The sequence below is a fragment of the Apteryx rowi genome, unplaced genomic scaffold (genome assembly GCF_003343035.1).
Source record: "Apteryx rowi isolate R43461 unplaced genomic scaffold, aptRow1 scaffold_314, whole genome shotgun sequence".
NCBI lineage: Eukaryota > Metazoa > Chordata > Aves > Apterygiformes > Apterygidae > Apteryx > Apteryx rowi.
The window spans coordinates 1,054,979-1,067,715 of record NW_020449575.1 but is presented as its reverse complement, the minus strand read 5'-3'; the positions used below and the strand labels follow the sequence as shown (position 1 = coordinate 1,067,715).

Sequence of the window (12,737 nt, the reverse complement as noted above, 5' to 3'; positions counted from 1 at the left end):
TGGACATGAAAATTTAGAAGACAAATTTTATATAGATGTTATAGTATTCTTTTATTGAAAGAATATGTTAGTAGATAGACTTTAACCTGAAAATCACTTTCAGTTAGTATAAAATATGTGGATTGCACAGTGCAGTAAATGCTTTTAGCAAAAAGCATTTACTTCTGTTTACACTAGAATTCTGATATAACTGCTTATAAGTTTTGGGTGGCTACAAATGATAATAACCTTCTGATAAGGGGCAAAACACAGTATGCAATATTCCTAGCAAAATGTGATTTTTAATATTTAATATAAACAAATCGGAGTGCTAGAATTCACAGAAGCACTAGAAAGTACTCTGGTTTGTTTTGCACATGCAAAATACGAAAATACCAACAATTTACTTTTAAAAGATAGCTATTTACCCATTTTCTTTCTGTATCTGCTTATTCCTAGAGTTCATTTACTAAAGAGACCTGAAGTATATTGACATGCAAACAAGCAGACCACTGTGCTCCAAAATTCTTTTGTGCTACAACAAGTAGCTCTGAATACTTAGTGTGTGCTCATTACATTGGCAACCTCTAGAATTCTTTGTGTTCAGCTACTTAGTAGGCTTGCTGAAATGGGTCAAATATTTCTGTGGAAATAAGGAGTTTTTTGGCTGCCTGTCTTAAAGACCAGAATTTTGATTTTTTTTAAAATTATATTTAACTTAAGAATTATCATCTTCATCTTATTAGTATGTTTGTTTTTGTTACCTTTTAAAAACTGTCTATATCGCAAAGTGTATTCAGTSATAAGTTTTCAGAGAAATGCTGTTGTTTTTCTGAACTTACCAAAATTCTGTTATTTAAAGTAATTATGCTCCTCTATTAATTGTTTAAAATTTGCCAGTATGAAGTCCTAAAAATTTTGGAATGAACATTGATATAAAAATCAAGCCATATTTGGAGATTTGGCTTTCCATCACATATTGTCATTCTGTCTTGTTTGTACTGTGTAGTCTGGGACAGAGATGCACATGTTCCACTGTAAGTATGGGAAATACCTCTGAATGAGAACTTTGCTTCTAGATTAATTCATTCAGTTCTATACTCGGAAAGTAGCGGATATTGAGCTTTTTCATCTCTGTGTGTTGATTAAAATATTAAGTCAGCTTTCTTTTGCACCGCATATAAGTACCTTGGAGAAACACTGTTCTTCTAAAGCTTTGAAATGAAATAATTGTGTAATTTCAGCACTTTGAAATAGGAAACAAAGGGAGGTGATAAATGTAGTGATGATAAAATCTGAGGGTAAGACTTATCACTAATGATCCCTATTACAAGTCTTTGCATGATGTATGCAAAGGAGCTGTATTTTCACATATACTTGGAGTTGTTTTATTTAATACTTTTAATAGGATTTTTCTAAATTATAATTTACCAAATGTAGAATTCAGTGTGTTAAGCAAAGAGAATAGCACACTTTTAGCCTACAGTTTGAGAAAGCATTTTAACTATACATGTATCGGTCAAAATGAAGTGATACCTGTATTGAAGTTGCTCTAAAAAAGCGAAGAAAAAGCCTGAACTGCCAACATCCTAAAAGTGATTTTTTTTTTTTTAAGTTGGAGTCAAAAACAGAGTTAAAGGCCTCAATTAAGATTTGAAGAGCCTACTTTGTTCTAGTTGTTCTACACTTTCTCCTATGACCTTTGTTTCTTTTATAAAAACTTCTTACACTGTAAAATCATCTATCTACTGCAGCTGCAGACAAAATTAACTCCATGTTCCAAATAAAACTCTAATTTTCTGTGTTTCATTTTAAGGTAACATATATTAACAAGATAAATGCATACAAATTGGTTGTGAACTAGGACTAAGTAATTTTATAGTGTTTTGTGTGTGTTTCTTTTTTTTAATTGGGTTTATCAAAGAAACACTTATTTTGGAGTTTATTCATAAGGTATTTGTACATAATTCTCAAAAAGAAAATATGAAACCTATGTGAAAACAAATATTGTCTATAAAATTAAAAAATATATTTCTTTGAAATCAGCACATTTCACACATGAAAATTCTGCTATTCAGTTGTGGAAATGATGCTTACTCTAGACAGTTTCCATTTGATTCTATTRAATATTACCATCTTTGCCAATATCGGTCATGGAGTAAAATATCTCTTTCTAAGCAAGGTAGAGATGAGCTCTTCTATCACTATATAATTCACTTAATACATTTAATCTGTAGTCATCCTCATTGACTAACATCACATTATTCCCCAAATCCATCTTTATTTCAATAAAATTTTAATGCTGATGGTTTTATTTCACTCATGCTGTAAAAATCTAGGAGGTGAAAGTACATCTAAAAGTACCAGGCTGATACAAGAGATTTTAAGTTTTATCACTAATTCACTAGTTGGAGGCAATTGTCTGTGTGTGTGTGTGTGTGTGTGTGTCTTTCTCTCTTTTTATTTTTTATTTTTATTTTTATTGCAAATGAGAGGAAAACGTGGAGCCTCTCATTTAGGACAATTCATTTTAGAAACTGAGGTCTTAAAATGTTTATACAAATAACTTCCGCTTTTTCCAGGACTGAAGCACATAGTTCCCAGTGGATGCTTGCTCTTACCACTAAGCTATGGAGCTTTTAGATTCTTCATCTTGATTAAGAGTCTTTTTCACAAGAGGCCAGCATTGGAAATGCGATGGTATGCACTCACCGATTTCTGTGAGGAAAACTTCATGTCTTTTATGTGGTGGTGTGTGCACTCAGCACTCAGCTAATTCTTTAGGTAGTTGAGCACTAGCAATAGCCAAAAAGCACAGTAATTAAAAATAACTATTGAGCCCCCAAATGTCTCATGTAGTTTATGAGAAGATGGCTTGTTCTTTTGTTTGTAGAGTTAAGATTGGCAAGAAGGTTTGCCATCTSTGCTGCTCTCCCCACGAGTTACAGGATGTGTATGTATGTACCCTGTGAATGCATGACACAGATTCCCTCTTGCTCTTTGAATTCTCAGGTATTGGACAGAAGAAGGAAGAAGCATAAACAGGGGTTGATGTTTAAGTATGGTGCTAACTGTATTTCTGACAGTTTGTTATTCTTCCGTACTTGCCCTGTAGTTCTATATTAGCACTCAAACTACGGTCTTTAGAATCTGAGTAAGCTTTCTTGTGTTTGGTTTGTTTGTTTGTTTGTTTTTAAATGTAAAGTGACAGGCTCCCACCCTTTTTTATTGTTAAGGTCTATATTTATTTCTACCAGTAATTTTCAGTGATCAGCAAGCGTAACAGTACTGAATCTAAGATTTAGTTTAAAATATTTGATGAAGATATTTCAATTTGAATCCCATCTTTACAATGGGTTGCCCAGTCCAGGTTAGCATCAGTGTTTAAATGATAAATAGACTACTAATTAAAATGGTAAATAGAAAACACAGTCATTATTAATATTTCAGTTATACTTGGTCACTTTCTCTATAGCTTTTTCTAGAAAACTTTTTAAATTCTGTTTGTTTATATCTGCTAATGCCATGGAAGAACAGAGTTAAAATTCTAGCTGCATTGTTCAGTGCATGCACCATTTGGCAAGCAGAACTGAGTTAAGAAAAGCTAATATAATAGAGCTAAAATGGATCAAGCCTGCTCCAAAAGTTCCCTGTCCTTACCTTCTAGTGAAAGGAACTATTAATATAGCCCATGTTATCATCTGTCTACACAGAGAAAGAAGAATCTATTTGGATTACTGATCAGAATGCATGAGTTATTTGTATGTTAAAAATGCATTGTGTAGAAGTCAGTCATAGCTTATCCTTAGCCTAGCTGTAAGGCATTTCAAATCTTCCAGGAAATTTCAAGTAGCGGTTCATCCATTTGGTCCTTTCTGTGATTTAGAGTTGCTAATTAGTCGTTTTGGTCATGTGGCTCATATGATGCACCTTTATTGATATAATACTTTCCTGCACTCTTAAACATCTCCCATCCCCACCCACATTCCCTCCCCCCCCAAAAAAAAAACCCACAAAAACACACCATGGAAGTGAGTGACTGGAGCAAATATGTGAACTGTGCATGTATTTTTTCCAGTTTGTAGTGCAGCTTGCTATAGTCTGTGTTAGAAGGGGAATTAGAGTGAACTCTATTCATTCAGCCTTTATTGTCTATGAATTTCTGTTTAAGTGTAGTTGCAACACTAATAGGAAAAGCTTTCTATCCATTATTGTGTGATGTAAGGAACGCTCTGGATTTGTTGCTTTAAAAACAAAAAAAATCTCTAATGGGGCAACTTACTAATTTATCAAGCTTCATCAAGCTTAGGTTAGATCTACTGGAATGTTTCTGTCTGTGAAGATCTTTGGTGCACTTTATCTGAGAAAGATTTAAAAAAAAATTCTAGAGGAAATTCAGTAAATAAGTATTATTTTTTTTTCATAGTTGCCCTTCAATTTTGAAGGAAGTGTGCAAATAATGTCTCAGCTTCAAGGCTCCTATTTTTGGATGTGCATACATTAGATACATATTAAAGATATCTAGAGAGTAGGCAAAATACTGAAAAGGTCTGTTGAATAACAGGAATTGGAGCCATAAGTCTTTTTTTATTTAGTCCATTTCTTTACCATTCCTTGATTGTTTCATGATCTAAGTTCATTTGTCAAATGTCATTAAGCAGAAGTAACACTTTCCCTTAGAATCTGCACTTGAATCCTAGAAAGTTTAGTTTGAATAACTCATACTTTTGCATACTGTTTTTTTTTTGTTCTTGGTATTCTTACCTATTGTGCTTTTGAAGGACTTCAAATATTATATAATATTTATATAATATTCATATGATATGAATAGCTTTTAAAGCCAATTCAGATGTAATACATTTCTGAGTTACTGCTTACTGAATGAAACCTACTTTCAGTCTGGATTGTACCGAAGTTAAGTGCCTCCAGTTTATATTGTCAGTTTTGCTGTCTTCTAAACCCCCTTCTGTTTCCGCTCCCACTTAATTTAATGTTGAGAAGCCTAAAACTAAATATATTCAGTCTTCCTAGCACTGCATACAGAAGAATGTTGAATTCCTTGTTCCTAAGCATGATTGTCCACAAATACAGTTATCTAAAAATGAAGGCACAGACTTCCCCTGCCCCTGCAACCTAGTGTATCATTTCCATTTAGATTTGAATATCAGAAAGTTGAATAGTACCTCCAACTTTATTTTTCCCACTGTCTCTATCAGTTAGCTTTTTTCAGGTTAGAATTCATTGTATTTCCTGTTTTCTCTTCAGTGTTCACAATATCACTTAATGAAAAAGTCTGTGATTGTCATGATCTTTCTGTTAATATTTATGCAGAGTTAATAAAGCCAGGCATAGCCAACCCCTGCAGCTGCTCACTGGATAGTTTTCCTTCTTTCAAATCAATGTAGTTCTATATTACAGTATACAGTCCTTTTTTTTGTTTGTTTTCTAAGATCACTTAGATTAAGGTATTTCTTAAACACTTCACCAAAGTCAAGTTACATTCTTTCTGCTAAATTTCTTTCATCTATTTATTGTGTAACTGCCTCCAAAACCAAAATACAGTTTGTGTGACCTGATTTCTTCTTTCTTTATGAAACATTTTCATTTGTTGTTCATTCTTTTGTTTTGCTCATATATCTTAGGGGGGAAAGTATACAAATTTCTGAGCTAGACTTTCTAAACAAGTTGGGATCGTGTCTTTAGAAAGTTTATTTTATAACGATTTTCAAAGTCCTTTGGTCTTCCCAGTTTTTTTCAAAAGTAACTGAGTACTTACTGGTAGCAAAGGAAAAATATGTTGCCATTCCATTTATCGAGTATCTGTGTATTTGGGTGTCTTGCTTTAGCTTGAAGTTCTTTGGAACTGATGTTTTAAGAAGAGTGGGTTTTTTTGTTGTTTTTTTTGTTTGTTTGTTTTGGTTTTTTTTTCTTCTCCTCTAAATCTTCAAGCAGGTACCAGATTGTTTCATTTAAATTTAAAATGAGTATCTTTCATTCAGTGTTTTTATAACTTTAAAGTAATTATTAAAATATACRAGGTGAGTATTACTACAGTGGAAATATTACACAAGCTTTCCAATAAGAATTCTGAAATATTTTTCTTTTTCAGGGTTACCAAGGAATGGTTGATGGAGGTGATAATATTGTTGAAGTTTCATGGGAAAGTGTTTCAAGTATCCTGCAAGTGGTAAGTGTTAGGGGAGGGAGGGAAAAAAAAAAMAAAAAAACCCCACTCTCACTTTAAATAATGAACCAAAACTTGAGATCCAGACTAACAATTTCACCCATAATTATGTACATGCCAGTCACAGCATTAGAATTACCACTTTTAGCACTGATTTTTACAGTATGAATGCTTGATACTTTCAAAATAAGATCTCTGTGGTGTCCTGTATTGCATACACAGACACAATCTTGAAAACTTTGTTCCAGTTTCTCAAAATCACAAGTTGTTAGTCTCCTAAATGCWTATTGACAAGCCTATGTTTAATAAGATAATAATAATAAAACCCACAATATAGGGCCAAAGTGTGAAATAACTGTGTTTTGTAAGGCAAGTATTTTTCTTATGAAACACTATTGGCTTCCTCTCTTAGGGAATTTAGAACTAGTCATTAGAAGTAATTGCAGTACAGTTCACCAGATCTCAGGTAATATCAGTGGCTTTGTTTTTGTACTTGTATTACACAGGCAAGGTGTCCATTTGGATCTCTGTACATACTTTCAACATGTACTTGACAACATAGTATTGTATTGCTCTTACTACTGTCATCATATAAAAGTAAAAAATAGTCAATTAACTAGAATGCTACTGAAATTAATCCTAAATCACTCAACATTTTCCTTCGAAAGTAGTTCATTATCAGTTGTCTTCAAGCATCCTTCCCTTTTTCTCTGGTGTGCATATCCACTCTTGAGAACATAATTTCCCACAGATTTGATAATTCTTCATTTTTCATTGCTATTTACTCAATGTAAAATTAAAGATGGGGATTATGCCCATTAGTAACCATTAGTAATTAATCCGGCCAAAAACACCACAATAAAATACTGAATGAGATAAAACAAAACTGATATACTTCCTTTTTCTAGGGAGGTACAGTTATTGGCAGTGCACGCTGCAAAGCCTTTCGTACCCGGGAAGGCCGCCTGCAAGCAGCCTACAACTTGGTTCAGAGAGGAATCACTAATCTTTGTGTGATTGGTGGAGATGGTAGCTTAACTGGTGCCAATCTGTTTCGTGAAGAATGGAGTGGACTTCTAGAAGAACTGGCACAGAAAGGTAAGTTTGCTCTTAGACCCTCTACACCTTTAGTCCAACTCCTGAAGAAATTGCATAGCAAAACTACACATACACAAACTATATTCAGAGCATATTTCTTAGCTTTAAAAATCAAATGCATACATTCTATGAAATAACACAGTTGTTCGTAAAGTATTAGTCCTTGATTTCTGTACTTCCTCTCCTATATACCATAAAGGCTCAAAAAGATCAAATAAGTTACTAGGCAACTGTCTGTGGTTCCAAAAGTGCTTATCTGGTTCTACAAGATTTTTTGTTTTGTTTTTGTTTTTGTTTGTTGTTGTTATTTTTGGTGGKTTTTTTTCCCCCTCCTTTTTCCCCTGTATGAATCTTTTTCAGGTTCTGAACTTTGAACGTTCTTCACTACTTCTGCTTGAAAAGCTCTTTGCCCCCAAATCCAATCTGAGATAGCAATTCCTTTGCTACAACAAGTTAGGCTTTGGTTGCTGTTTTGTTACTTTTCCTGCCTATACGTCATTTTTGTTTAAGTTCAGAACAGTAAGTGGCAGTTGCTGAAGGTGTGTCCAGCCTGATATCCTTCTTTGATAGCAGCCAAAAGAATGCTTAGGGAAGAGTATAAGAACGGGACAAGCCTATACAATGCTGTATTGAGATTGTACGATGTTCAGCGTATGTAAGTACCCTCCTAGCTTCCATCCATTTGTGTCTTCAGGATTTCCTGAGCCAGATAGTGTTAGCAGCCCTCAAAGGGTTTCTCTTCCATGAACATATGCTGTCTCCTTGAATGCATATAAATTTTTGCATGAAAACATTGTGTAGCGAGGAGTTCTACAGTTTAACTGGATTATGAAGACTGTGAAGAATCTTTTCCTTCTGTTTATTTTGATTCTGCTGGCTGCTAGTTATATTTGATGTCCTCTAATTTGTGTTAGAATGAACAGTAAATGATCGATCCTGCTTTCTCTCTGCATGCCACTTAAGACATTACAGCTGTCTTATTTTCCCTTCGTCATCTCTTTTCTAGATGGAAGAGTCCTAGCTTGCTTAGGTGTTCCTTATGTAAGTTGTTCTGTACCTTTGATCAGCTTTCCACGTCTCTGAACCTTTTCCAGTTCTACCATGTCCTTTTTGAGGTGGGGAGAACCAGACTGCACCCAGTATTCAAGATGAGGGCAAACCGTGGATTGCACAGTAGTATAATAATCTTTGTTTTGTTCTCTATTTCTTTCCTAATATCTTCTAATATTTTGATTTGGGTTTTTTTTGACTGCTACTGAGTATTGAAGCTGATTTATTAATGGAAACAATCTCTTTAACACTAGGATTTATCTCTTGAATGGTTAAAAATCTTTACTAAAGCATTATTTTGTCTGTGACGTTAGGATACTTTTCTCATGTGTATTGATCTACATTTATCTACGTTGAATTCCATCTGATACTTTATTGCTTACTGTGTCTTGCAAGATCCTTCTGCAGTTCTTAAATCAGCCCACACCTTAACTACCCAAATAATTTATCAAAAGTTTCATTGGTAAACTTAGTACCTTACTGTTCATTCCCTTTTCTAGGATGTTACTGAATATGCTGAACAGTGCAGATCCTTGTAGAACTCTATTGGTAACTTTCCTAAGCTTACCATTTACTGTAACCCTTTGTTTCATATTATTTATTCCATGCGAAAGCATTCTCTCTCTTATGTTATGGCTACTTAGTGTCCCCAAACACCTTTGGGGACAGATCTTTTCAAAGGCTTTTTGGAAATCCAGGTAAACTATGGCAACCGGATATCCCTTATTCATTGATTATTAACTCRCATAAGGAACTTAAAGGTTTGTGATGAAGGATTTCCGTTTACAGAAAACATTTTTGACTCTTCTTCAGTATGCTGTATTTATCTGTATGGACACTAGTGTTATTTTTTCATTATGATTTCTACTAACTTCTCTGGTATAGAAATTAAGCTTACTGGTAAGTAGAATCTTTTTTAAAAAATTGGCATTATATTTGCCACCATCCCATCCACAGAGGCTAAGGTAGTTTTAAGCGCTTTAAAAGTTAAGGTATTTCATCCTTGAGTTCCTTTAGAACTCTTGGGTGATTCAGCATTTTCACTGATGTTCCAGGAGATTCACACTAAGATTTAGAATAGGAGCTTTTCTACTCTGTTTGCTTATTAATCGTGAAATCAGAGCCTTTCAGTAATGCAGAACAGAATTTTTTTCAGAAATTCAATGCTAACCTTTTATTTCTTTTGGTTTTTTGATTGTTTGAATATGCCCACTCACATTCAGTTTGCATCTTTTTGCTTTTTTGTTGCGCACCATGCACTGAGACTATTATTTGAATGCTATTCTTTAAGTGTAAAACATCAATTTTAAGACTGATCACAAAACTTCATAATCTGTTTATCACTTTGAAATGGACTGAAAAGCTCTTGTTTCATTTCTTACTGTAAGGAGTTCTATGTAAGATTCTCATGTTTGGTTGTTTGACCGGCTTTTCTTTTTTGCTTTAACTAACCCTACTATCTAAACATTAAATGATGTTCAATTAGGTACGTTCAATTTATAAAAGCAGGGGGCTCCAGCAATATGCCTAAAATGTGGAAGAGAATTGCTTCATCTTATAGCTTCTCTTCTGGATATTTCTTTACAGGAAAGATTGATGAAGAGGCTGTTAAAAAATATGCTTACCTCAACATTGTGGGAATGGTTGGATCCATAGACAATGACTTCTGTGGCACGGATATGACCATAGGTACCGATTCAGCCTTGCACAGAATCATTGAAGTTGTGGATGCCATCATGACAACTGCTCAGAGGTAAAGTGTGCATGTAATAGAAAGCTATAACAAATTTACRGTTGTTTGTTTCAAATATTAAGTTTCCTATTGCTGTGTGATAGTTGAGGATTTATGTTGATCTTAAATAAAAGTCAGGTACCTGGTATACGTGGTATTTATAGGGTGTGAATAAAAGTTCTTTTTGGTTGTATTTTTCACCAGTCTCAGCTGTGGTGTGGTGTTTTTTTTTTTTTTTCTTTGNTTTTTTTTTTTTCTTTGTTTTTTTCTTTTTTGGCAATTGCTTTTCCATCATTCCTGTTCTGACAGTACTTCAAACATCTGAACACAGAGGCTGCATCGCCTATAGGACAGACTTTGTTTGTTTGTTTTTAGTGCTTCCCAGCCATACTATTCTAGAAAAGATTCAGGCACTACTTGAATTTATATCTTGATGTGATAGCATCAAGTAGCATATATTTGTGCATAAACTTTCCCTAGGTAAAATTCAAGCAATTAAATATTTTGAATACGTAAAAAGTTACACTATATCATTGCAGTTCTTAAATGATGCAGACTCAGAGTTGTATTTCTAGTGAATGTTCAGCTTTTCTGTCCTGACTACCCTTATTTGTTTTAGAAGAAAGCAGTAGTGAAAATGAATTATGCTATGGAAGATCCGTAAAGAAGGAATATATGTTTAACATTGCGTTTTATTTTGATGATTAAGTCTGTCTGTGACAAGCATGGTAAACCCAGAATATTTTCTGATATAAACTGCTGATTGCAGGAATTTGGATTGGATTTTTGAGTTGCAGTATTGGAGTTAATTTGTTTTCTAATTTTACAGCCATCAGAGGACATTTGTCCTGGAGGTTATGGGAAGACACTGTGGGTATGTACCGTCATAAACGGTTTGCGTTTAGTACAGATAAAACTATGAAAAAAATAAGAAATTTGAACCATAATCGTCTAATTACTTATGTTTATTAGGTATCTAGCTCTTGTTAGTGCCTTAGCCTGTGGTGCAGATTGGGTATTTATTCCTGAATACCCACCAGAAGAAGGATGGGAGGATTCAATGTGTGTTAAGCTTTCAGAGGTAATCTATTCCTATGATTTGGATTTTATGTATACCATGCATATGTTTGTTTAAATCACTATATACTTATTTTTAAGAACATGATCAGACCTTTCAGCAAGTCTTTGCTTTTGGTCATGTTTGATCTTAAAAAAGTTCCTTTCCTGCCTTCTGCAATTGTTTGAAGAATGATATGATGTACTGTAGGGATTATGTAAGACTATTCCTATATAACCAATATGTACCTTTCCCCATTAATTTGATGCAAGACATTTCACTTCACCCATGAAAACACTTTTATGAAGGTATAATGTAAGAGAACTCTAAAATAATCAAGCATAAGAAATATTTCTACAAATCCATGCAGTTTAAAATATAGCAATTGCTTTCAAATTTGTGCTATAAGACTTTTTCAGACTTTTTTTAATATGGATGTGCTTTTGTTTTTATTATAGAATCGTGCACGAAAGAAAAGGCTGAATATTATTATTGTAGCTGAAGGAGCTATTGATTGTCACAACAAACCTATAACATCAGAGAAGGTTAAGGATGTAAGTGTCCACATCTTTATGATGTGCTTTCTGTTTTGTCCTTAATTTAGGGCTTGTTACTAACAGTAAAATTTCTGTAAAGTAAGTCTGTTCCTGTAAAGTAGCTTCTCACACCTTTTACTAGTTGTATGTTATAATTGTGTTTGATTGTCTGAATACAGAGCCCACTAAAATAAATGAGAATTATTTCAGGTCAGATTAGGACCTTTTCTCTTGGAAAATAAGATAACAGTCCAAAACATCCACTTCAGGGGTGCCTTAATATATAGGGAGTATGAAATCTGCTCAATTTAGTAATTACAATCTGATTTTAGTTTATGCTTCTTGTGAAATTTAAGTAATGATCTGTCCCACTCATAGTGAAATAATAATGTCTATGTCATAGAAAGTCTTGTTGCCTTTTTTTTTTTTTTTTCCTAAACAGTTGCATTGCCAGAAATTTTATTGGTGACCAGGAAACATTTTTTCGCCTGAAATTATTTTATTTTTCTTGGAAGTGGTCCCTTTAGGAAGAGAATTTGAAAAACAGTCATTGGCAGGAAGGAGTTACAAAACTTTGACTTTCTATAGGCTTTTCCTGTCCTGTGGCCATAAAGTTTTGTTTTCCATAGCTGTCAGTTTGAGACTTTACCATACCAATAATATTATGGAACTATCTTTGACTCTTAATATAGAATTATAGTTTTCCAAAGTCCACATTAGAACTGTATAGTGTTACATATAGTGATGTTACATTATAGTGAACATATGGTAGATAGCTGTTACTCATTTATGGAAGAAGTATTACTTGCTTGTTATAGACTGCAGCCAGTTAAAAACAACAACAACAACAAAAACCTTTATAAATACAAGGAATAAAAGACAAACAAAAAAACCCAAAACTTTTTAAAAACTTTGTAAAATTAAGGTTAAAAGTCTTCACTAAAGTTCTRCTCATAGAATCTTTCAGGATATGTAGTGTTGCACATAGATGAAACATAAAGTAAATAAAACCCACTGTAGTTGAACTTCTGCCAGGTTTTCTAATTAGAATGTTTAGGCCTGTTTTTATAAGGTTGAGGACTGTGCATAATGAAGCCATTA

At 33.6% G+C, this 12,737-nt stretch overlaps 1 protein-coding gene across 4 annotated transcripts in view; it reads left to right on the top strand.

The window, feature by feature from the left end:
• Positions 1 to 12,737, top strand: part of PFKP (phosphofructokinase, platelet) — a 48,244-nt gene that overhangs the window by 10,044 nt on the left and 25,463 nt on the right. For all 4 annotated transcript variants that reach the window (XM_026070596.1, XM_026070593.1, XM_026070595.1 and 1 more), the window contains exons 3-8: positions 6,089 to 6,166; positions 7,072 to 7,261; positions 9,899 to 10,064; positions 10,873 to 10,917; positions 11,016 to 11,124; positions 11,559 to 11,654. In XM_026070596.1, coding sequence (XP_025926381.1) covers positions 6,089 to 6,166; positions 7,072 to 7,261; positions 9,899 to 10,064; positions 10,873 to 10,917; positions 11,016 to 11,124; positions 11,559 to 11,654 — 684 coding nt within the window. The remainder of the gene's footprint in view (positions 1 to 6,088; positions 6,167 to 7,071; positions 7,262 to 9,898; positions 10,065 to 10,872; positions 10,918 to 11,015; positions 11,125 to 11,558; positions 11,655 to 12,737) is intronic.